We start from the raw sequence: 25,740 nt of genomic DNA, 5'->3' as shown, positions 1-25,740 counted from the left end.
CATGAAAATCCAGACAAACACCTCATAACATTTAACACTTTGATGCTAATTTCCGCCTGTAGTCACTTTGTTTATACTCTTGAATAGCTCTTCTTCATGACGACAACCGGAAGTGTACTAACACGATGGGGCGTGTAGCGCCACCTGTGGCTCGGGTGCACAATGCACCTCATAACAATAGCTCGATTTAAACACTGTGCATGTAGGATTGGATTTCTCTGGCACCCTGCTGGGACCTTCAGCTCGATTACCGACAGCAGCTCGATTTGGATGTGCATGTAAACGTAGTCAATGATAACGCGAGATCACGCCTCACCGTTCTGGTTACACTCTTACAGCACAATAACATCGTGACTACCGCCTATAATATGAGGCAGTAGCCACAAAAACCTTGACCTTGGCCGGATGACAACCAAAATGTTGGAATTTCTATTTGAGACCAATGCCCATCAATCCTGAAAGTTTCATGAAGATTGGTCCAGCCGTTTTCCCGTAATTTTGTTAACAAAAACCCCAAACAAGCCACCTGACCGAAAACAATACCTCGCCCCCTGGTGGACTCCGTCCCGGGCCAGGTAATAAAAAGCCGATCATCAGCAAATCTCAGAACGGTTGTGGTTCAAATCCCATGCGCATGCGCACATCGAGTTAAAAAAAATCCAAACAGGGCATGCGCGCGGTTGGATTTAAATCCCACACGCATGCGTACTTGAGGATTTTTCCTCAACCAGACTGCGCCACATTGTAATGCTGAAGGAGCGGAGCGGAGCGGCTTCAGGATAACGGTCTCGCTGGACAGCCGCTCGGTTTTAGCCTGAACCGACTCGCGTGCATTTCCGCTCTCAGCTGCATCTGTTTGTCCGGGTGAGACGTTTTTCTTAAACGGGTTGTTTTTTTTTTCCTTTTTATTTGTTTCATTTAGGAGCGTTTAAGTTTAAATGGACCCCAGGGTGACTTGGGTTCAGCCCGAGCTGAAGGGACCAGCAAATGCTTTCTGGATGCACATCTGGGAAACCTCACTTGGTTTACGGACTACGGATACCTTACACAGCCCTTGTTTGTACCCGGCCATGGCGCTGGGTTCGGTGAAAACCAACTCCTCCAGCTGTATCAGCCCGCATCCTGTTCAGGTTTCGCCCAGTTTCATTCTCTCACCTCCATTTGATCACTGGAACCAGACTGCACTGAATGGCACTTACACAAGAGTCGGGGAGCCCAGTGCTTCTCCCCAAAATGGGTCCCTGTCTCCATTGTCCTCCTCGCTGGACTCCGAGAGTGACAGTCCCAAATCGGACTCGTGTGACAGTACAAACACCCACCACCCCCATCCCAGACTCTTTTTCAGCTTCAGTGAGCGGCTGCACCACGTCAATGACTGTTTGCATCAGCACCAACAGCACCATGTGCATCTCCACACTCATCTTCACCAGTACCATCACCACCGGCATCTGTCCCAGCAATGCCCTCAAGCGCCTGACCACAACTACCATCCAGTTAGGAAGAAGGACGAGAGCAAGGCCAGCACTAATGGGGTCAACTATCCGCTCTCCACCTCCAATGGAAATCTCCTCTGGACTGGGATGCCGTGGAAGACCGGGAGATATAGTCCAGGGGTGAACGGGTAATGGGGGGGGGGGTAATTTTCTGACACAATTGTCATTTTTGATTTTACTAAGGAGTTGAGATGTTTACAGGTAGATTTGTATGTAAAGGAATATGAATGCCTCAGTTTATCTTTCAAGCATGCATCTTGAAAAATGAAATGTATACCTACTGAACAAAAATAATTGGGTGTTGGAGGGATTCTTTTTATGATCTAAACTTGAAAAATCTGAAAGCCAGTCTACCTTTAAGACACAATTTAATCTATACATTAATAAAATTGCCAAAAAGGCTATTTAAGTCAGCTGGAATCACTCGTCGCATCTCTGATGCGATGATGTACGAGGCACTGTATTTTTACACTTGAACTTGAAGTGTGTAAGGTTTAAGGGTGGTACCATTTTCAATGTGAAGACCAATATTTTGCTCCAAAAGGAAATGACCAATCACTGTGGTTGGTAGTTTACATCATAAACCTGTGCTTGAACAACCTTCAGAGCAACCACTAACTAAAAAAAAATAAATTTATTGCAAAAGCAGAGAATGCTATGACTCTGGTGTGTAAAAATATTCCTCAGTCCAAATGTAGCTTTATTGTGGCATTTGTAAAGTTTTAGTAACGATGCACTCAAATTCTCACCCCCCCCCCCCCCCCCGACTTCCTGAGTTTGATGTAGAAATTCTGCAAGTGATGTGACCTATATGCTACTTTTAAACTTAACCTTAATGTGTATATGCTTTCTATTAAGATTGTGTAAACAACGTTGCACTAATTTTGAAAGCTTTTGTTACTTCTCTATTAGCCTCACAGCGTCAGTATTTGTCACATGTTCGCAATTTCAACCTAATGTTCATGCAAGAAATAAGAAGGCTTTTTTTTAACCTTTTTCAGGTCATTCTGGTTTTCATGCTTTTATTTATTTTATTATTATTTTTTTAAACATTAAACATGCAGCTTATTCAGCTTCATAATATTTTTGTGGTGTGCCCCCCCCCCCCCCCCCCCCCCCCCCCCAAAAAAAAAGCCTTCATGAAGAGATACTGGACTTCTATGCCTTCATGTCACCACGGCCTGAGGAGGAAGCCATGAGGAGGGATGTAGTGAGCCGCATCGAGAGTGTGATCAAGAACCTGTGGCCTGCAGCGGACGTGAGTAAAATTGCTGGGATGTGTGGTTACAGACTACAACTGAACCAAGCCTCTGAATTTTACTTGCTTTTACTGTGTATGCAAGAGGTCTGCTGCATGTGTCCTGCTGTCATCTGGTATGTCACTTGTGCACATCAGAAATTGGCATGTGGTGCAATACTGACGTAAATTGTAGGTACAGTATTGCACCATGTAACACTGTCCACAACTGAATGAATAAACAATCATGTCTCAAATCACATGCTTGTGTTGTATTCTAGATCATTATTAAGTACGAAAACTAACCGGTTTTCCTATTAGTTAGTTTTGAATTTTAAAAACCTTTTAATGTAGCCTTTAAAGGGTACTGGTACAGCATTTAAACATTATTGATGGTCCATTCCTTCCATCCATCCATTATCTGTAGGCCCCTGTCAGCCTATCCCACCTGACTATGGGCAAGAGGCAGGGTACACCCTGGACAAGATGCCAGGTCATTGTAGGGCTGACTCAGAGGCAACCATTCGCACCTGTAGTCAATTTAGAGCCACCAATTAGCCTGACCTGCATGTCTTTGGACTGTTGGGGGGGGAAACAGTGCACCCATGTCAGGGGAAACCCATGCAGATACGGGGAGAACATGCAAACTGCACACAGAAAGGCCCCTGTCAGCCATTGGGCTTGAACTCAGAACCTTATTGCTGTGAGGCGACAGTGTGAACCATACCACCACCGTGCTGCCCATTATCGATAGTATAAGCCCTAATTAGAAGTCGTCAGGTTTATTTTTATAACGATTTTAACAATGGACATGGTTGCAAAGCAGCTTTACTGAATTTTAATGACTCTAAACATGAACTAATTTTATCCCTAGTCTTTCTCCAATGAGCAAGCCTGTGGTGACAGTGGCAAGGAAAAACTCCCTCCCTAATTATTATAATGCACACCAAGTGCAGCCCCCTGATTATCTATCATAAGGAGCTTTAACTGCTTAAACACTAAAAGTACCTCAAACTTTTATTGCACATGTGCAACCAATATGGTGCCCAGGATGTGCCGTCAAGTTGTTGATAGCCAGGTACTGGAAGTTAAGTCGAGCAGATATAAACATACTTGTTAGCCTGGATTTAGTCATCTGAAAGGGTTATATTTAAGTCAGTATGGACAGTGGAGAAATGGGATATCTGTATGATCCTCGGTAAAAGGATTATCTGTATCTGGGAAATGATTTCTGCAGCGAATCATCGGATGAATCAAATGACGAAATCGGTGGTGCTTCGCAAGTGCAAAGTCGGAGAGGCAGGGCAAAGGGTTTGACGGGTATCTGGTACCAATGTGGAAAGCGTGCCAAGTGGAAAATTTGCTTTGAATGTGTTCGTTGTCAAGAGCACAAACTTCTATGCGATATACAGGCAGAGTCATTTGAATTGTTTCCTGGATAAACTCTGTTTGGAAATGTTTGTCATGCACAAGCCTGCATTGGAAATGGACTATATACAGGTTATAATGGCCTGTGTGCAGCATGATGGAATGGTAACCTGATGTGAGGGGGAGAGCACCAGATGGAGAATGCACAAATAGTTAAGCAGTGGATTATATATAGAAACTGTGCACCCATATGAGCTATAAAGCCTATTTAATTTATTGGAGTGTGTGTGTGAGTGAATTCAGGTTATGTGAATGAGTACATCCCAAGAAAACTGCTGCCTTTGATGCAATGCCAACAGATAAAGGTAATGTACTTCAACAAATGACACGACAATGTAAATCTTGTAACTTTTTTTTTTTCATAATTTAAAGAAAAAAGTAGGCACCCTTACATTTTATCATGCTTTCAAGTCCAAAAATTTAGAATCAGGTGTTCCAGATTATATGCCATTGATTAGAAACTTCTGCAGGTGGAGCCCATCTTATTTAAATTTAACATCTAGGGCAGGGGTGTCAAACCTGATCCATAAAGGGCCGTGTGGCTGCAGGTTTTCATTCCAGCCATGCAGCAGCACCCTGATTTGGCTTATTCAATCAACTGACACACCCACCCTTTAATCAAGGGTGGGTGTGGCTGCAAGTATTTGACTGTGTGAAGACAGTTCAGTTGATTGAATGAGCCAAGTCAGGTGTGCTGCTGCATGGCTGGAATGAAAACCTGCAGCCACAAGGCCCTTTATGGATCAGGTTTGACACCCCTGATCTAGGGTCTGGTGTTTTTGCTATTTTGGTGTTTGTCTCTAGACAGATGACTCAAAGGTGGAATTGTTTGGCCACAGTAAGAGTACATGTGTGGTGCAGACCAAAGATGGCTTTTCAGCAGAAGAACCTCATGCCAACTATGAAGCATGGTGGTGGAAATGTTATGGTTTGGCATTGCTTCATTGCCTCAGGGACTGGGAAGTGTGCATTCATTGATTGAACTAGGATTTCTGAATCAAATCAAAGAGTGCCTGAAGGTAATGTGAGGCCATCTGTTCAACAGTTGAAGTTGAACTGGTGGTGGATCTTTCAATGAGGATCCTAAATACGCACACTAGAAAATTTACCAAGGGCTGGCTCAAAAAGAAGAAATGGAGGGTTATAGAATGGCCTAGTCAAAACCCAGATGTGAACCCCACTGAAATGTGTGGTGATTTGGAAAGGGCACTGTATGCAAGAAAACCTTCAAACATCTTGCAATTGAAGGAATTTTGCACGGAAGAGTGGCCAGAAATTTTGTTAAGCTGGTGGAGAACTTGTGCAAAATGTAGACAAGTTTCTTTTCTGTTAAAGGGGGCAGTTAACTTCTGAAGCCAAGGGTGTACTCGCTTTTTTCCACAGAAGAATATTGCATCTATTGATATTTTTGTTGAGTAAATGATTGAAAGAGCCAATTTTCCTTGTTTTTCCAATCACCTTGATCTTTTGGCACAATCTCAAAAGGGTGAAATGTTTGCTTTTTAACTAGGTTGGGGGGGAAAAAGTGCAATTTCGATGGGATGTATGTACTTTTTTCACATGACTACATAGACTATTGTGCCACAATGGTTTATATGGTCTAGATAAACTCGTATGGTTAATGTCTAGTGACCACTTGAAGCTGAGTGTGGGTTTACAGTGAAACAGTGCACCGGACAACAAAATTGGTATCTTTATTTACATACGATGTGGGTTTTTATATCCAGCGCTTATTTTTAATTTATGCTTTTTATTTATTTATTTATTTATTTATAAAATGTGGGATTATTTACTAACCCATTTTAGACTCCTTGGGAGGGGTGTATGTGTGTATTGTGTGGACACCAAAGAGTTGGCCAAGTGGTTAGTGTGTCTGCCTCTCTGCTGGGAGATCATGAGTTCTACTGCCATCTGGTGAGGCATACCACAATACAGATGTGAGTAGGGAATCAAACACTCCCCCCTTCTTAGTTACTGACTGATCAAAGTGGACTTAATACAGGTTTATACCAACCAAACTGGCACAATTCAAATATTTGTACAGATACAGCTAGGCCTCTCCATTACATATAAAATTTGGGCTCCACTCCAGCCTCTAATCAGCGAGACTTGATGTTGGGTGCCCCGTGCACCATCAAACTAAAAACTCTTTAGTTTGAGTTTACTTAAGGATATTTTAGCAGGGAATTATTCAAGTGATATTAGAACTCCCCTTACCTTTTACTTCAACACAACTTGATTTACAAGTGAACAGAGTTGAGAAGAGTCTTGGCCCAACCAACCGAGAAGGAATTTTCTTCTTTGGGTTTGTACGGCATGAATTTGCTGTAGATTTTTATTGATTTTATTTTTTTCCGGACCAAACACTGAATGACTGTTTTACATCATGCATCTGCTGCGGGGAATCAACATGCCATGCTCCCCCCTGGTTTGGTGGGGTGTCTTTTAAATTACACCGACCCCTGTATTACTGACCCTGTCCGATGTGCTTGGGGATGGTCAGGGCTCGGAGTGTGCGTCCCCTGTGCCTGTTTCAGTCCTTAAATCATCCTCTGTGCTTGGAGAAGTTCACCCAAAAAAATTATCAATTTAGACTGTGCCATTGTTCAGTTCACGCAGAGATGACTCCACCACACCAGGCTGATTTAAGATGCACTGTGATTGGCCAAAAGTTTGCTGCGCATGTGGCCATCATGTTGCTGTGTGGGGTTTTTTTTAATAGACCCCTTCGCAATAAACGTCATTCATACGTAAGCGGAAATTGCGCGCGCAGCCTGGACTCAAAAAAGACTCAGCGAATGCTTAGTTGTTGTGTTGTCGGGTGTCAGAATCGTAGCAGTGATGGGGTTAAAATGTACAGAATTCCAGCAGGATCTCACCCATTCCAAAAAAATCGCAGACGTCTATGGCTACAAGCCATCAAACGTGTAGACTGGGATGAAAGCACTATCAAAAATGCGTGGGTTTGCAGCGCCCACTTCATCACAGGTAAGATCAGGCTATTTATTAAATCATTCTTTCTAGTCTTCGTTTATTGATGTGTAGCAAAATACTTTGGTAACGTTTGTCTGATTAGCTGGGTCATAGTTACACAATGTAATGAATATTGTTAGCATGTTAACTTGGCTTTGCATGCAATTTTGTTTGTAGGAGAGGTCTCGCTTGACTTAAGCAGTCGAGATTTTGTGCCATCATTATTTGTGTATGCCGAAAATCACAATTTTAAAGCAAGGATGAAATTGTGTGCCCTCACTCTAAATGCCAACTTGCGTTGACTGCTCTAACCTAGCTCTCGCCCCGTTCAGTTTCATTTCTGGTCTCTGCCTCTCGCTTTTTACGCAGCTCTGATTTCTCTTAGCTGCACTCTTTACACCATCATTCCTTTCATGCCATTACCTCCTGCAAATTGCTGTTTAGTGCTGGTATTTGCTGTTGTAGCTAAAGCTAAAGGTACGAGTATATATCTGGCCATTGTATACCAGGGAACTTGCTAGCATCGTCCATCCACTCTTTAATTAAATACGGATCCTGTAGGCGATGTCCACTTGTTAGAGTTAACTTATGTAGCATTCTCGATCTTGTAACGACAGTTGTTTTGCATAATCTGACAGCTCATAATGCTGGTCTATGGGCAGCACCATTGTTTCTGAGTCCAGGCTGCGCGCGCATCCTGGCAATGGTCGGTTTGTTTACAAACATGCGAAGGGGTCTATTGGTCATAAGCATGTGCTTACTGTTTACACTCTGGCTTCCTGCAGTCTCTTTCGTGGGGTTGGATTTCATCAAACAGGGATTTCTATAAAAAGTGACTTATGATAAATATACATTTGTCATTTTGACGACCACCTGCAATTTTCTCTTCGTCACTAATGGATTATACTAGTCAATGATGAGTGCCAGCAGGAGCCCTGTTTTGCCTTTTTTACAATGCATGTCAAGTCAGTGGGAATACACTGGGAGTGTCTCATCAGAGTGAAATCTTGGAAAATATTGTATGTATTTTGCAGGAAAAATGCAAGTTTTTCAACGCAATATAAACTTCAAGCCAGTGTGTGTGGTGTTCTTATACAGATGTTCATAAACCCAAATTTATCAAAATAATTCGATTTCCTCATGAGTGACACTTAGCCACTCAATGTCCCGGATGCCGTTCGTATGAAAAATACAAGTGGTGTATTTCCCAGTTGCGTGTGTGTAATTTATTTTAAATTGGATTAGAATGTTTGACACGTTTTACTATTTTTCATACGAGCTACATCCAGGACATTGAGGGACACATTGGAAAGTGTCACTTGTGAGGAAATTGATGAATTGTTTTGATAAATTTGGGTACTGTGTGCGAATGTGTCTACATAATAAAGATCACCTATTGGCTTGAAGATCTGATGTTTTCAGCATGAGATGATAAACTTGCATTTTTCATATGAAATGCATCCTGGACCTGAGTGACACATTTTCTGAGATTTCACTCCGATGACCTCGTTCCCAGTTTTCCCACTAACTTGCCATGCGTTGTAAATTGAACCATTTCAGAATGAAAATTCTTATGATTTAACTTGCATGTTTATTAAAAAAATTGTGGATGTCTAGGTAATATAAAGAACATTACATGATGGCCTGAAGATATGAAGTTTCTTTTTGAAAAATATTTCACTTGTTCACTCCACTCACTTGAAGTATACACTCACTACTCGAAGATAAACTTTATATCTTTGTGTCACTATGTAATTTCCTCTATTGCCCCTTTTCCACCAAATCAGTTCCAGGGCTGGTTCGGGGCCAGTGCTGGTGCTGGTTCACAACTTGTTCAACTTGCGAGCCAGCTGAGAACCAGTTTGCTTTTCCATAGCTCACGGTGCTAAGCGGAGCCACATCAGTTACGTCGCTGTATACGTCAGTTACGTCGCTACATTTACATAAACTTTGGTGCGAATATCAAAGCAAAAACAACACGGAAGAAGCAGCAGCAACAACAATAATAATGGATGACTTCGCGTTTGTACAGCTGCTGCTTCTCGTCGCTTAAAAATGGCAATCTTTCGCGGTCTTATTGTTGTTGGTCTTAACAACTCACCCCCCCCCCCCACCCCCCGCTGACGTAAGCGGTTCTTTCCTCTGGCCCAGCAGAGAGTTGGTGCTAGCCTGGAACTGGTTTTTCTGGCCCCAGAGCCAGTTCTTTGTCAGCGGAAACACAGAAAACCTGGTTCCAAACTAAGCACTGGCCCTGAACCAGCCCTGGAACTGCTTTGGTGGAAAAGGGGCATATATAAAATTGTTCCATGATATCATATTGTATGTAAAAATATATACTTTAATGTTTTAAATTGCCTTTTTATATAATCAAATAACACTAAAAATCCTTCATGATTTGCCTTTTTTAAATTGGAATTGAAATTATATCATGCCAGCTGCTTCCAGTCAGTTTGTAATGATTGAGATCATACCTTATCTTTTTTTTTTTTTTTAATCACATTTCATGATCAAGATTGTCATCACCCAGCTGTACCAGTGTAACGCTGTGCAAACTGTATGTATAAACACACTTATGTGGATGATGGTACTTTAAAGGAAAACTCCGGAGTGAAATGCTTTTTAGGTCTATTTTCGCATTATTGGGAGTGCATATGTTGGGTTGCTATCACAATCATGTCAATCGGATGTGTTCTGAGAATTAGTTTTTTGTGATTTCAACCGGAAAGCGCTAACACGGCAGTGGCCGGGGCATGTCTTTTTGCTGATACAAAACGCTAGTTTTAAAACCATTGCAAAGCTCAAAACAACATGACAGTTCTGTGGAAGTGAGTGTAGGGTTCCTACAAGCAAAATGAGTTGTCCCTGGCTCTGCGTGTGCACGGATAGTGTTAGAGTAAATAAAAATCCAGCGACCTTCCCTGAAGTCGGTCTTCCTCAGACGCTATCTTTAGTGGACAGTCCGTAAAAGTCAAGTGCCGAGTGCAGAGCCCATCCCGCTGGAAATGCACCATGAGCTCTGCACTCGACTTTTACGAACTGTCCACTAAAGATGGCATCTGAGGAAGACCGACTTCAGGTAAGGTCGCTGGATTTTTATTTACTCTTCTAACACTCTATCTGTGCACATGCAGAGCCAGGGACAACTCGTTTTGCTTGTAGGAACCCTACATTCACTTCCACAGAACTGTCATGTTTTGAGCTTTGCAATGGTTTTAAAACTAGCGTTTTGTATCAGCAAAAAGATATGCCCCGGCCACTGCCGTGTTAGCGCTTTCCGGTTGAAATCACAAACTAATTTTCTCAAAACACATCCGATTGACGTGATTGTGATAGCAACCCAACGTATGCACTCCCAATAATGCGAAAATAGACCTAAAAAGCATTTCACTCTGGAGTTTTCCTTTAATTTAATTTTTTTGAACACTTTATAATGGCATGTCTCATTTTATTCCACGTCATTTAGCAATTTATTAAAGAACGTAGTCACTTGCACCTAATTTGAGGACCAAGTGTATTATCCAAACCTTGCAGCTGGAGCTGTTGTCAGAGCTGCTGTTATGGAAAATTAACCAACCCTTTCTGCAATATCTATCTTCAATTTTATTTTACAGGTCCAAATATTTGGCAGCTTTAGTACTGGACTTTATCTGCCAACAAGGTGAGGAGTATTTTCAAGATTTTCAGTGACAATGTTGCCTTATTGAGAGGAAGGTGGAAACTGTGGGGGACTCAAAAAAAAAAAAAGCAGGAAGACCTGAATAAAAGAGAAATGGGGAATAAAAAATGGTGTGGGGGGGTGTAACTTTAGAAAGAAGCAAAAAGTAGGAAAATTGAGAAGATGAAAACAAAAAAATGAGTGAGGAGAGAAGGGTTCAAAGAGAAGAAAATCAGCAGATCGAAATCAATAAAATGAAGGCAAAACAATTGTGATGGGGAGGAAAAAGTGGACAGAAACAAGAATGAAAGGGAGAAACGAAAAGGGAAGGGCAGTTTGGGAAATGCTTGTCAATGTGTAGATTTATTTAAAGGGATCCTCCAGCGGATTTATTCTCAAACTTGTTTTAAGTAGAAGTAGTTGCAGATTTAAAAAAAAAAAATCAAATTCATTTTTGGAGACCAAATAGTGTCCAAGAAAAAATTTTCTTGAAAATGCCAGATGGGCTTCCAAATGTCCAAGATGAGTGTGGGTCAAAACCGATTGCATGCATGTGTTGGGAGTTGGCCTGAGGTATCGTACGAAGTTTAGTGTGTCGCTGATGAAGTATGTCTGAGCTAAACGGTTCAATTTGTGAGCCCCATTCATTCTCTGTGGGGGGGGGGGGGAATGACAGGAAAACAAGAGAGAACAGGTACATTTTTCCAAAAGCTGTGTACAAACACACCACCAGTTCAGGAGGCTGTAGTTTTTTTTTTTTTTTTTATAAAGATTTTGGAGCACGAAGTGTCATGATGTGCTGCAAGTTGAGCCGTTTTAAACCAATATTTTAGAGTGCGCAGCCACACACTCTATGCACAGGACACACACTATCTTCTTGATCTGTAGATCATGTAAAGATTTTGCTGCATCAGTTCTCATGTCTGATCCCGTTTGTCAGTGATGCTCTGCCACAGCTGAACAAGCACACTTTGCATTTTCTCTGTGGAAATGCAGTCTGGTTCCAGTTTGTGCTTTCTTTATAGCGTCATTGTGGCATTTATATGCTATACAATGAGGCATACTTATTTAAAAGCTGATGCATTCTGTAAAAATACTTGCAAAACTACAGTGTAAATGGAGAATATAAACAGCGGAGTTAATCCAAGTGACTGCTATCTGAGGTCATCGCATAGGTCACCACCGCATCTGGCATTTTAAAGAATTCATTTTTCTCAAACACTGTTTGGTCTCTGAAAATGGAAGTTTGATTTTTGAAATCGGTGGCTACTTTTACTCAAAATAAGGTTTGAGGATAAATCCGCTGGAGGATCCCTTTTAATGGTTCAACTGCTAATAGAATTCAGCAGCCATGGAATGTGGACTGGGACATACCAGAATGAAACTCTACTTTTGTGTGTTAGTGACATTGACCTGGTGGTGTTTGGGAAGTGGGAACGTCCTCCTCTACAGCAGCTCGATCAGGCTCTGAGACAGCAGAACCTTGCCCAACCATTCTCCATTAAAATACTGGACAAAGCCACAGTATGTTTTCATTTTGTCTTTTGTTTTCTCTTTTTTGGGTGCATGGAAACTGCTCTATCTATCTATATATCTCTATCTCTCTCTCTCTCTCTCTCTCTCTCTCTCTCTCTCTCTCTCTCTCTCTCTCTATATATATATATATATATATATATATATATATATATATATATATATATATATATATATATATATAAATTGATTTTTGTTTTGTCGTCTGGCCGGCTGCATCCTCAGGTTCCGATAATCAAGCTGACTGACCGAGAGACGGAGGTGAAGGTGGACATCAGTTTTAATGTGGAGACAGCTGTGAAAGCGGCACGCTTCATCAAAGACCAATTAAAGGTGAAGTGTAGCTTTACAGGTTTAATTCTGCCAGAACCTTTAATTGTGCTGTTTGATAGTCATATATGCCACCATTACAACATATTGCGATAGTTGAGAAACCTATTGTTTCAGTTTATGATGGCAAGATGATGTGGCTCTTGGCTGGAGACATGTGACACTTTGTTTTTTCTACGGTTACATTTTATTACATGATAATCTTGAGTTAAGTTTTGCATGCTTCAGAGGCTCCAACTTGGGAAATTGCAAAGAGTGAGATTCTCGGAGGGCGACAAGTTTGAGTGCTGTAGGTGCAAAGGCAAGTTTTATTTTTACACATACACGCATGATTTACCACATTTCGTGTCCAATTAAATCTAATAGTAACAGATCTAGATAAATCCAGTGACTATAGACCAAACTTTAATGTGCCTAAAGTCAATGTTAATGCCAATAATGACTATTATAAATTGCCAATGGTAGACCCTCTGATAATGTTTTTCTAATAATATTCTATTTCTAAGTTGGTAAAAGTCAGACAAGTTTGTTAGAATCTAACGTCTGGTCTGGTGATCTAACCTTGTCAGATATAGGGTCGTCTTGCTGCCGTCCAAAATAGTCCGCCATTTGTCCCTGGCGACCATCCCGACGAGTGATCCGAACTTTATCTTGGTGATTTTCTGATTTTTTTTTTTTCTTTCTTCTTCATGCTTTCACCATTTCCACCAACAGAACTTCGTTTTATTATCTCATTCAAGAGAACATAAAGTTAAAGACGAGCAGGCAATCAATGCAGACGAAATGCAGATGCAAAATAAACAAAATGGTTGAGTGTTGCGGGTTTTCTCGTTCTCTCGCGCGTATCATTAATAGCGCCATCTGTATGCTTTATCGGTAACTGCTAAGACATTGGGTGGGCTCAAGTGTGCACCCCGCGGCATACCGAATTCCGCTCGATTCATATGCGCGCTTGATCTGCGCACGCATGCCTCCGGCATTCACTCCAATCCCCCCGTTACGCCGATTGGTGTGCCGACGGGGAATTGGCATATACCGTGGGGTACACACTTGAGTCCACCCATACAATGTCAGACACACGAAAAGCGGAAAGTCAGCTATTAATTTTCGTCAACATAAACGTATCAAGTTATATACATTTTTTTTTAACTAATCATGTGTAGTAAGGGCGGGCGGGAGATTTTTATGTTGTCAGCGGGAGGTCGGGAGGATTTTCTAAATGTTCCCGAAAGCGGGAGCTCTCCTGCCCACGGCAGGAGAGTTGGAGCCTCTGATGCTTGTATGAACATGTAAAATGTATGAAAACCCCTACTTGTACAAAAATAAACATTAGAAAACTTAAACAAAAGGAGGATTACTTTATGCTCGACACTAGACATTGTCAAGCATAAAAACTGATGTTAAATGTATTTTACTAGAAGCTCCACATTTAGGAAATTGGAGGAAACTTCACAACTGAGAACTAAAGGCAAAAAAGCTTTAGATCCTGGAAACCGTGTGCAGCATTTTTGCTGAAATTTTGGTTTTCAATCAGTTGCCTTTGCAGTGTGTTCACTGGGGACAATCTATAAATAAATACATAAACTCCCTTATTTTCTCTGGTTTCTCATTTAAACTTTTCACCACTACTTCTTTTCTAAGGCTATAGATGTCGATTACAACATTTTTCATTTTAACATTTTATCCTTTGCTGTTGATGTATATCCCTTTGCTCATTATCCCTGTGCTGAAGTGAATTCTGTCTACATGCTTCAGTATTTTTCCTTATCTCACTTCCACAGAAGTACACAGTGCTTCCACACCTGATCTTCGTTTTAAAGCAGTTCCTGCTACAGTGGGATTTAAACGAGGTGTTTACTGGAGGCATCAGCTCTTACTGCCTCATTTTAATGGCCATCAGCTTCCTGCAGGTAAAAGAACACCCTGAAATGAGCATGGTTAGTACAAAGCAAATACTACCTGCCATTGTAGCCACATTGACTTGTATTCTCATGGTTGGAGTGTAAACGTGTGTGAAGGCACACGTGTAAATATTCAATGGCATCTTCAAGTGTAAAATATGATGAGAAATTCACAAGCAATGCCCTATGGTTAATATAATGTTTTTTTTAATAATGGTGGTGTTTTGGTCTAATTGTGTTTTAGCTCCACCCCCGTATTGACTGCAGGGCAGTCAACATAAACCTGGGCATCTTGCTGATTGAATTCTTTGAGCTGTATGGCCGCCACTTCAACTACCTGAAAACTGGGATCCGTGTGAAGAATGGAGGCGCATACCTTGCCAAGGACGAGATGATGAAGGCCCTGAGCAGTGGCCACAGACCCTCACTACTGTGTATTGAAGATCCCAACATACCGGGTCTGTAGGACATGCACACTACTTTTTATGGTGTTTTGCTTTCATTTTTTTAAGGTTATGAGATGTAATATTGCAATATTGTATGTAATGGTTAATATCTCCTAAGCATATGCAATCAATAAAAAGCCTTTTTTTTAATTTATTATTTTTTAAATATTTAAAAGCTGATTTCAGCTCAATTTTAGCTTCCTGTTACTCCCTTGACTTTCTGGCACTGAGACCTAGATGTGTCTGCAGGATTTAGCTACACAGGTTGCTTTTCTCTCATACTCCATGAAAAACTGGCAGGGATGGTGGCACAGGTCTCCATAACATCTGGTCATGTACCAACTGCATTCAAGGCAGCAAGGGTTATTCCCATCATGAAGAAACCCAGTCTGGATCCCTCAGAAATCAGCAAGTATTGACTGGTATCGCTTTTTTCTTTCAAAAATCCTCAAATGCAATATTGACAATGAGCTGTCTCTCTGCCTCTCACAGAACAACCTCCTAAGATCCTAACTAGTCTGGCTTCAAAGTGACACATTCCACAAAGACTTCCTTTTAGGCAGTCACTGAAAAGCTACATGCTGCTAGATTAGCCAAACTGTCATTTGTCCTCCTCCTTGACTTTTCAGCAGCATTTGACAGTCAACCACAACTTTTGTCCATCCTCATGAGTCTTGGAGTTCATGGCACAGCATTGCAATGGTTTGTGTTCTCCTTGGAAGGTCAGTCATATCAAGTGACATGGAGGGGATCCACATCTGCTCTGAGCAGATGCTCCACTTCTATCCCACAAGGCTCAGTACTTGGTCCTCTTTTGTTATCCCTCTATACTTGATCTCTTGGTGAGGTTGTATCCTCACATGGGTTCTCATACTACTGCTATATGGGTGATTCTCAACTCCTTTTTTCTTCATTCATATGCTTATCTCAGCATGTCTGGCATACATCACCTGAAACCAGCAAAATTGAATTGCTGTTAATCCCAGAGTGATTCATCTCCATGTCAGAAACTTGTGAACTCCCTGGATAACTCTGATCTCACCTTTGGTCACTGCACACAAGCTTGGGGTAACCATGGGCAATCAGCTGTCCATTTCCTCTCACTCCTGTTAAGTTCTCCTTTATGACATCAGAAGGATTTGTCAATTTCTATCCAGGTTGGCCACTCGAATGCTTGTTCAGGTCAAGTCGGTTTATTTGCTTTTATGTGCTTTTAACAGACGTTGCAAATCAGCTTTATAGAAAAGTAAAGACTTTAAACATATGAGCTAATTTTATCCCTAATAAATTTATCTCTGATGAGCAAGCCTGTGATGACAGTGGCAAGGGAAAAACTCCCTCAGATGACATGAGAAACCTTGATGAATCAGACTCAAAAGGGAACCCATCCTCATTTGGGTGATAACAAATGGTGTGATTTTTATAAATAACTGGCTTCTATAACTGTCTTATTGTCAAAGTACAATTGTGTAACCAGGAATTCATAGTTTTAGCATGGTCTGTTTTTGAAGTTATCAACTGTTCACTGACAGCAACTTGAGTGCAAGATTAGGACTGCAGTTGTCACAAAGTTAGTTATCATGGCAATTGTAGTTCTCCGCCATCATGGCAAAACTGTAAGCGTCCAGAACTATCTTCCAAGTGTGTCTTTTGACTGTCCATGTGGGGCCAACCTCCACGGGAGCAATGTGATGAGTTTCCAGCCAGATGTGGGGCATCAGGATGGATCAGGTAGGTCCAGAGGAATAGGTCAGCATCACTGGTGGGGAGAGCGCATGCACGCGAGTTGTTTGGTATGCCCAGTGTCACCTCATGGTTAAGAACAGTATTCTTTTCATGCTGAGTACAGTTGGAGACTCCAGCAAGACTATGACATCATACTAAAAGGGAGAACCAGAAGGTAACAGACATGAGGGAGCCCAGGGATATAAAGCAGTCAGCTGCTACACTGTCAAATGACGCTCCACCTTCCTTGTCATTTGAACTACTGCAACTTGCTCCTAACTGGTCTGCCTCTGAGTGCTGTTCAGTTGCAGAAGCTGAACAGAATGTTGCTACACCACTCATTTTCAACTTGGTTCTCCCACATCACCCTATTGCTATGCTCCCTCCACTGGCTTCCAGTAGTTGCACACATCAGATTTAAAATATTGAGGCTTGCTTACAAAGCCCAAAATGGGCTGACACACTCATCACATCCCACACTGTACCATGCTGCCTCTGGTCCTCTAGCATTGCTCAACTGGTCCCACCATCTGTCAAATTGAAGGCATGCATCAAGACTCCTTCTCTGTTCTGATGCCTAGGTGGTAGAACAAGGTTCCCTTAGATGTCCAAACAGCTGGGTCACTGGCTGTCTTCAATGTCTAAAGACCTTCCTGTATCTGAAGTACTTGAATTAGCATTAACATTTAATTAAAAAAAAAATCCTTGTGCTTTTTCCTGTGTTGCCTCCCAGAGGTTTTTAGACTGATCATAGTCTGTGACCGTGAACCAGTATCAGGATGTATTTCTTGTTGGACTTCAAAGTGCGCTGAATAGAGGTGTCTACCAAATGTTGTATGCAAAAGGAGCTCAATAATAAACTAATACTTTTTCAAATGGAATATATATAAATAGGATTTTGATAGACTGCACACTTCATTGATCACTAAATGGATTTTTGGATTTGGGTTTGTTTTTAAGGCAATGATGTGGGCCGCAGCTCTTATGGAGCCCTCCAGGTGAAGCGGGTGTTTGATTATGCCTACGTCGTCCTGAGTCATGCTGTGTCTCCTCTTGCCCGCTCTTATCCCAACAAGGACAATGATGGGTCAGTCTCTGTTAAATAATAGAGATAATGGAGCTACTTCATTTGGATTCCTCTGAATATTGTACAGGCACAGACATAAAAAAAAAAAAAGTTTTTTCCCTTGTTTTAAAAAGGGAATAAAAAGTTATTTTAAGCTATGATGGTTAAATAGTATCCTTTAATAGAAAACACATGGGGGGGCTGATGAGCACGCAGGGTGGGATTAGTGAGCATGAGCACAATGTAATATGAACTGGACACTTGCAAGCGTGCACACATGCACTTGGGGGCGGGGGGGTTGCAGTGAAACAAGTGTGCAAATATACTGGTGTGTGTGTGTGTGGGTACCTCGGCTCTGTGAGCACAGATCTTATGCCCTCAGCTGTGAGTCAGGTTAATTGAAGTAAAAGATGTTGTCAAAAGTAACTTGTAATGTTTACTTTTGTTGCCGTTATTTCAATTTAATTAAAAAAAAAAATTAAATTAAATTGGGGGGGGAGCGGGGATGTTGGGATGATGGTACAAGCCTGTGTTCTAAGTAACCAAATGCAGCTCATTGAGGCTTTACACACTGGTGGTGAGATGAACCTGCTCTCTCAATATGCATAACAGCTGTGATGTGAGAGCCATATCGAGTACAGGACAGTCACTAATGTCTACTTGGTCACTAGATTTGTTGCTTTAAAAAGCATCACTAAAGGGGATGAAGTTACCAACTTGGCAACACTGGTTTCATCCAAGAGGGATTTTCAGGCAGCTTTTGAGTGGCTAAGCTGGTAATGACTTCAAAGAGCAGTGATCGGCTAAAAGGACTGCATTTCCAGAAACGTGTCCTCATTCACAAACCTGAATATGTAGATGACGACATGGTCTATCTCCCTTAGCACACTCAGCCGGATCCTCAGACTGACCCAAGAAATGATTAACTACAGGGAGTGGATCATCCAGAAGTGGGGAGACCGACACAACGCCAGGATCAACTGCTGCAGTGAGTGAAAGCTTTTAGACATGGCAGTTTTTTAAATTGCAAAGATTTTTTTTCTTTTTAATTTGAATACTGTAACATGTTTGTGTTTCAATAGTGGTCCAATTTGGAGGCGACTCTGAGGAGCAGCAGAGAGACTCGGTGTCGCCACAAAGTGCTGATTCCCTTATGTGTCTCTCCAGTCCCCAACAGCACTCCTCATCATCTTCAGCCTCATCTGTTTCCTCGCTCTCATTAAGTGACAATGTATGTTGCCATAATTGCCTGCTGCTTTTTAGATCTAGAAAGGCCTGCTCATCATTATTTAGCTGTGTGCCCCCCCCCCCCCCCCCCTTCAAATAATAAAATATTTTTAGCAAGTATTGTGTACACATTTTCGTGGGGGGAAAACTATTGGTTTTGAAACTGCTTTATAAAAATACACCCACAGTTGAAGGATTCTACATAGAACATTTGAGTTTCCAAGAGTCAAATCAAAGAACAAGCTGTCAAGCAAATGGAGTACAAACAAATGGAGCTGAATGTTGCTATTTGAATAACTGAAATTGTCTTTTGCTAGCTCTGCTCTAAAACTCCATTGAATCTGTTTATATTGAATTGTTTCTGCTGTGTTACAGTTCAGGATTTAATTTGTTGAATGTTGCTGTTTATTCTGGTGAGAAGTTAGGTTATGTACCATATCACAAGGGATGTTTCTCGTCAGGAAAATTTCACGGATCTAAAACGTAAGCGTTATTGGTCAGGTTTCGCCATTACAAGCAAAAGAACGAGCTTTTCTCACTCACCATTAGCATAACGGATAAAGCTGTTTAAACGGTGTACAAATGAGGTGAGGGAGCTGGACAGACTGCTGCTGCACTGCAGACTTAAGGTAGAGGTGACACGAGTTGCACTTGCACAGCTATCAGTTAGTAGTTGAATGGCATTGTGGGAAATATAGGAGGCTGTTAACCTTTTTAAGTGTAAATAAACTGAATTAAAAAAATTTGCCATTGAAGATCATGTTTTAGTTTTTTGAGTGGATTTATTTTTTTGTATAGCCCTTCATTTTGCACCCATTTATTATTTATTACCCCCCTCCTGTTTCCAGGACTCTGACTCCATTCCATCTGGATATAAAGTGCTGCACCAAACTTTCCCAGCATATCCTGTGCCCACCACTCAGCAGAGGCCACAAAATGGGACAAATCTGTTTGAAACCACTTCCTGTAATGGACAGGTAGGATAGTCTTGTGTGGTGTTAATTCTGTGGTCATGAGACAGAACAGCTGTGTGCAGTGTTGTGGTGCATATTGTAGGTATCTGTTCATAAACTGTTTGTTCGCAATGTCCTGTGTGCACCAATTTGCCACATACATGTGCATCAATAGAGTGGCCAGTAGGTAAATTTGGTGTACTAGTTTCTTACATTTGTGTTTTTAGAATATTGCAAAAATCTTTAGTTGTCCTCTTGGAACTTGCTGGTCTCTGGAATTTACTGGATGTAGCAAAGTATACATCAGGTGTGTCTTTCTGTTCTGTGAACTAACAAGTTGCCATCGTTTCAATCTATGGAAGGATGTGTGTTGAATGCAAGTTGAATATGAACGCTGCTCTTCTGAAACTGCAACACAAGATGTGTGTGTGTGTGTGTGTGGCAGGAGATCTTTAGGAAGCACTAAAGACACTTTATAAAAAAAAAAATTCAGGTTTCTGTAATTCAAGTTTGACAACCAGCTACAGGAAAATGTAGCAAAGCAAAGTTCTTGCTTTCATTTATTGATGAGGCATACCATTTATCTCCTCCTTCTGATGTCTCAGGTGAGGAAGCCTCTCCCTGTATCGCTACCCCCACCTGTGCCAGGCAGACCACTGTGTGTAGATGGGTGTGTGCCACTGAACAATGGCTACAGGCTGTCCTCACCCATCTATCTTGGCCCACTCCCCGGCCTCCTGCACCACCCCAAGGTAAACCTTCACTTGGGCTTCTCATAGCTGTTATGGATACTGAGTGATACCAGAAAGAAGAAATGGTCCACATGACTTCCTGGTGTGTTCACTGGTTTTCTGGAGATGGTTCTCTGATTTTGCTGCATGACTGACATTGTGCTCAAAAGGGCTGTGTAACTTTAGTTTATCAGACAAAAACAAACCAGTCTTGTCTTGTATTTCCTCAGCTTGAAATACTGATTAGGATGAAATACTGTTGTGGACATGTTAATCTACCTTTTATAGTACGTGGCTAGCTTTTTAATATCGTGTGGAAGATGTATACGAGTGCGTCTCAAACAATTGGAATATCATGGAAAAGGTTCATTTTTTTTCATAATTTAATTCCAAAATGTAAACTTATTCATTGCACATCAAGTGAAATATTTCAAGCCTTTTGTTTCAATTTTGATTTATGGCTCATGAAAATCAGAAATCCAGTATCTCTGTATTAGAATATTTCCTAAGATAAAAAGGGACTTGGAATACAGAAATGTCCAACATCTCAAGCACGCTCACTTTTATTCAGCACTTGGTTGGGCCTCCTTTACAACGAGTTACTGCATCAATATGGTGTGGTGCGGCATGGAGGCGATCAGCCTGTGGCACTGCTGAGGTGTTATTGTAGCCCAGGTTGCTTTGATGGTGGCCTTCAGCTTGTCTGTGTATTTTTGGGTCAGGTGTTTCTCATCTTTCTCTTGACAATACATTTTATAGATTCTCTATGGGGCTCAGGTCAAGTGAGTTGGCTGACCAATCAAGCACAGTAATAATATGGTCAGCAAACCATTTTGGTTGTAGTTTTGGGAATGTGGGCAGGTGCCAAGTTCTGCTGGAAAAGGGAATCTGCATCTGCATAAAGCTTGTCAGCAGGTGGAAGCATGAAGTGCTCTAAAATCTCCTGGTGGACAGCTGCATTGACTTTTTGGACTTGACAAAACACTGTGGACATGGCATCCCAAATCATTAGACTGTGGAAATTTACACTGGATTTCAAATGTCCTTGCCTTTAGATTCTGTGCCTCTCCACTCTTCCTCTAGACTCTAGGACATAAATTTTGCATTTCATTGTGAAATCATTCATCTGAAAAGATGACTTTGGACCACTGAGCAACAGTCCAGTTCTTTCTCTCCTTAGCTCAGGTAGGACACCTCTGATGTCTCTGGTTCATGATTGGCTTGATGTTAGGAATGTGACAGTTGTAGCCCCTTTCCTGAAGATGTCCATGCATGGTGACCTTTTGATGCATGGACACCAGCCTCAGTCCACTCCTTCTGAAGCTCTCCCAAGTTCTTGAATTGACTTTTCTTGACCATCCTCAAGGCTGTGGCTTGTGCACCTTTTCCAGCCAGCCTTTTCAGCAATGACCTTCTGTGGCTTACCCTACTTGTGGAGGGTGTTGATCATCTAGATCAGGGGTTCTCAACCTTTTGCAACCTGGGCCCCACCAAAGCTGGTTCATTGCAGTTGGGGGCCCCTCTTCTCGCCCCGCCCCCACCCCCGCAACACACTCACCCGCAGTGACGCCACCCGACCTACAACACCTTATATTGACAGATAGATAGATAGATAGATAGATAGATAGATAGATAGATAGATAGATAGCTAGCCCTGGGCTAGATTATTATTATTATTATTATTATCATTATTTTTATTAGTAGTAGTAGTAGCAGTAGCAGCAGTAGTAGCATTATCCATTCCATAGAAATACATAGGCCTATTATCATTATTAGGCTATTGTTATAATTGGCAGTAGCACCACATTTCTAATCTGCTTTCGGGCATTATTATTATTATTATTATTATTATTGCTGTTGTTGGTTGTTGATATTATTATTATTATTATTATTATTATTATTATTATTATTATGCTATTATTAATATGCATCATTATTATTATTATTATTATTATTATTATTATTAGTGTTTTTATTAGGTATTTTATTAGGCTTATCATTAGCTGGCTATTGATATCATTGGGAATTGGGACCAGGCGTGAATTTAGGTTTTACTTTTTACTGTGCCTTTGTGATCTGCATTTGCGTTAATGCGAGACCTGAGCCTGCTTTGCCTTACAAAGATCCTCGATTCTTGGCGAAATGTTTGACAAGCACAGTCTCAAGTCATCCTCAATTTGCGCACGATTGCGATATTTCGTTTTAAGCGCAGTCATTTTTGAAAATCCTGCCTCACACAAGTAGGTCGATGCGAATGGGATGAGCAGTTTCAAGGCTACGTCACACAGTTGCGGGTACTCCTGCATCAATGCTGCCCAGAATGTCGAAAGAGGGCATGAGGTGAAGACTGCCTTAAGTCTACTGTCACTCTTCAGCTCAATAAGCTGTTCCTGCATGTCAACTGGAAGTTCGTCAGCAGTACACACAAATGGATCTCGAACCCACGCAAAAGAGCGATAATCCTCTGTGAAGTATGCCGCAAACTGTTTTCTCAATTACCGACAGGTGCTCTGACGCTGCTTGAAAGACAGATGAGAAATCGTGGGAAGTGCCTGCATTACTGATAAAGTCTGCAAGGCTTGGGAACATATCACAGTTCCCCCGACTGATGCGGCCACACACACAAGATTTTATGATAGATTGTTGATAGATTTTATAATAGTATTGATTTGTATGTAATAGTCCAATGTCCTGCATTTTGACATGGGTAAATGTGTTGCATCTGCTTAGCTACTATAGCCTGTTAGCCCCAGATTTTTTTTTTCCTCCATACATGAAGCCTACTCGCGACCCCCCTGGAGTACCTCTGCGCCCCACCAGGGGGGCGCGCCCCCCCGGTTGAGAACCACTGATCTAGATGACCAAGTCAGCAGTCTTCCCCATGAGTTGTGGTTGCGTATGCTAAACTAGATGGAGAGATGCATGGAATTTATACCGTTTTTACTCCTTCAAAATGAAATGCTCAAATTTTATTTAATTTTTTTGTGCTGTCGGCCATAATTTATCAAAATTAAAATGGAAAAATGCTAAACTTTTTATTTTCCATTTAGTTAAGTGAAAATTTAAAAAAACCTCTTCCAGAGCTACAGTGGTGCTTGAAAGTTTGTGAACCCTTTGGAATTTTCTATATTTCTGCATAAATATGACCTAAAGCATCATCAGATTTTCACAAGTCCTAAAAGTAGATAAAGAGAACCCAGTTAAACAAATGAGATGAAAAACATTATACTTGGCCATTTATTTATTGAGGGAAATGATCCAATATTACATATCTGTGAGTGGCAAAAGTATGTGAACCTCTGGGATTAGCAGTTAATTTGAAGGTGAAATTAGTCAGGTGTTTTCAATCAATGGGATGACAATCAGGTGTGAGTGGGCACACTGTTTTATTTAAAGAACAGGGATCTATCAAAGTCTGATCTTCACAACACATGTTTGTTGAAGTGTATCATGGCATGAACAAAGGAGATTTCTGAGGACCTCAGAAAAAGCATTGTTGATGCTCATCAGGCTGAAAAGGTTACAAAACCATCTCTAAAGAGTTTGGACTCCACCAATCCACAGTCAGACAGATTGTGTACAAATGGAGAAAATTCAAGACCACTGTTACCCTCCCCAGGAGTGGTCGACCAACAAATCACTCCAAGAGCAAGGTGCGTAGTAGTCGATAAGGTCACAAAGGACCGCAGGGTAACTTCTAAGCAACTGAAGGCCTCTCTCACATTGGCTAATGTTCATGAGTCTACCATCAGGGGGACACTGAAAAACAATGGTGTGCATGGCAGGATTGCAAGGAGAAAACCACTGCTCTCCAAAAATAACATTGCTGCTCATGTTCAGTTTGCTAAAGATCATGTGGAGAAGCCAGAAGGCTATTGGAAAAATGTTTTGTGGATGGAGGAGACCAAAATAGAACTTTTTGGTTTAAATGAGAAGCTTTGTTAGGAGAAAGGAAAATACTGCATTCCAGCATAAGAACCTTATCCCATATGTGAAAAATGATGGTGGTAGTATCATGGTTTGGGCCTGTTTTGCTGCATCTGGGCCAGGGCGGCTTGCCATTATTGAAGGAACAGCGAATTCTAAAGGAATATGTCAGGACATCTGTCCATGAACTGAATGTTAAGAGAAGGTGGATCAGGCAGCAAGACAATGAACCTAAGCACACAAGTCGTTCTACCAAAGAATGGTTAAAGGTGAATGTTTTGGAATGGCCAAGTCAAAGTCCTGACCTGAATCCAATTGAAACGTTGTGGAAGGAGCAGTTCATGTGAGGAAACCCACCAACATCCCAGAGTTGAAGCTGTTCTATATGGAGGAATGGGCTAAAATTCCTCCAAGCCGGTGTGCAGGACTGATCAGTTACTGGAAACATTTAGTTGCAGTTATTGCTGCACAAGGGGGGGTCACACCAGACACTGAAAGCAAAGGTTCACATACTTTTGCCACTCACAGATGTGGAATATTGGATTATTTTCCTCAATAATGACCAAGTATAATTTCTGTCTCGTTTGTTTAACTGGGTTCTCTTTATCTACTTTTAGGACTTGACCTAAAACATGAGATTTTCATACATTTATGCAGAAATGTAGAAAATTTCTAAAGGATTCACAAACTTTCAAGCACCACTGTAGATCTATCTCACTCTGGGGGGGGAAAAGGTAGCAAAAGATTAAACTGTGGGTGGTAAAAGAGATTAACTGGACTTGCTTGAAGATTCTTGAAGACGTTTCACCTCTCATCCGAAAGGCTTCTTCAGTTCTGCCTGACTAATGGAGCACTTGCATGTGACGTCACAGCCGATCCAGATTGTGACAGATGCCATCTTGTTGGTCAAACGCCATATTTCCGCCTTCTGCTTCTACTTCTTCTGGAAAACCTTACTATATACAATTCTACTACAACGGCTGCGGCTACAAGCTCTCCCTACCTGTGCACATTTATGTTTTTTGTGTGTATTTTTGCATGTTCGTCTGTACTGGACTTCAATATCCACTACAACCGTATGGACTTGCTGGACATTGGTTTCCAGCAGAAAATGA

The 25,740-nt window shown here is 41.4% G+C and overlaps 1 protein-coding gene across 1 annotated transcript in view; it reads left to right on the top strand.

The window, feature by feature from the left end:
• Positions 1-744: 744 nt before the first annotated feature.
• Positions 745-25,740, top strand: part of LOC132885922 (terminal nucleotidyltransferase 4A-like) — a 92,559-nt gene continuing 67,563 nt past the window's right edge. The window contains exons 1-12 of the mRNA XM_060920455.1: positions 745-1,621; positions 2,628-2,751; positions 10,743-10,789; positions 12,190-12,310; positions 12,545-12,652; positions 14,431-14,559; positions 14,795-15,008; positions 17,682-17,808; positions 18,672-18,775; positions 18,870-19,018; positions 19,863-19,991; positions 20,573-20,719. Of these exons, the coding sequence (XP_060776438.1) occupies positions 939-1,621; positions 2,628-2,751; positions 10,743-10,789; positions 12,190-12,310; positions 12,545-12,652; positions 14,431-14,559; positions 14,795-15,008; positions 17,682-17,808; positions 18,672-18,775; positions 18,870-19,018; positions 19,863-19,991; positions 20,573-20,719 (2,082 nt within the window). The 5' untranslated portion in view covers positions 745-938. The remainder of the gene's footprint in view (positions 1,622-2,627; positions 2,752-10,742; positions 10,790-12,189; positions 12,311-12,544; positions 12,653-14,430; positions 14,560-14,794; positions 15,009-17,681; positions 17,809-18,671; positions 18,776-18,869; positions 19,019-19,862; positions 19,992-20,572; positions 20,720-25,740) is intronic.

This window comes from Neoarius graeffei, chromosome 5, assembly GCF_027579695.1.
Source record: "Neoarius graeffei isolate fNeoGra1 chromosome 5, fNeoGra1.pri, whole genome shotgun sequence".
NCBI classification, from domain to species: domain Eukaryota; kingdom Metazoa; phylum Chordata; class Actinopteri; order Siluriformes; family Ariidae; genus Neoarius; species Neoarius graeffei.
This window is presented reverse-complemented; position numbering and strand designations above follow the sequence as displayed.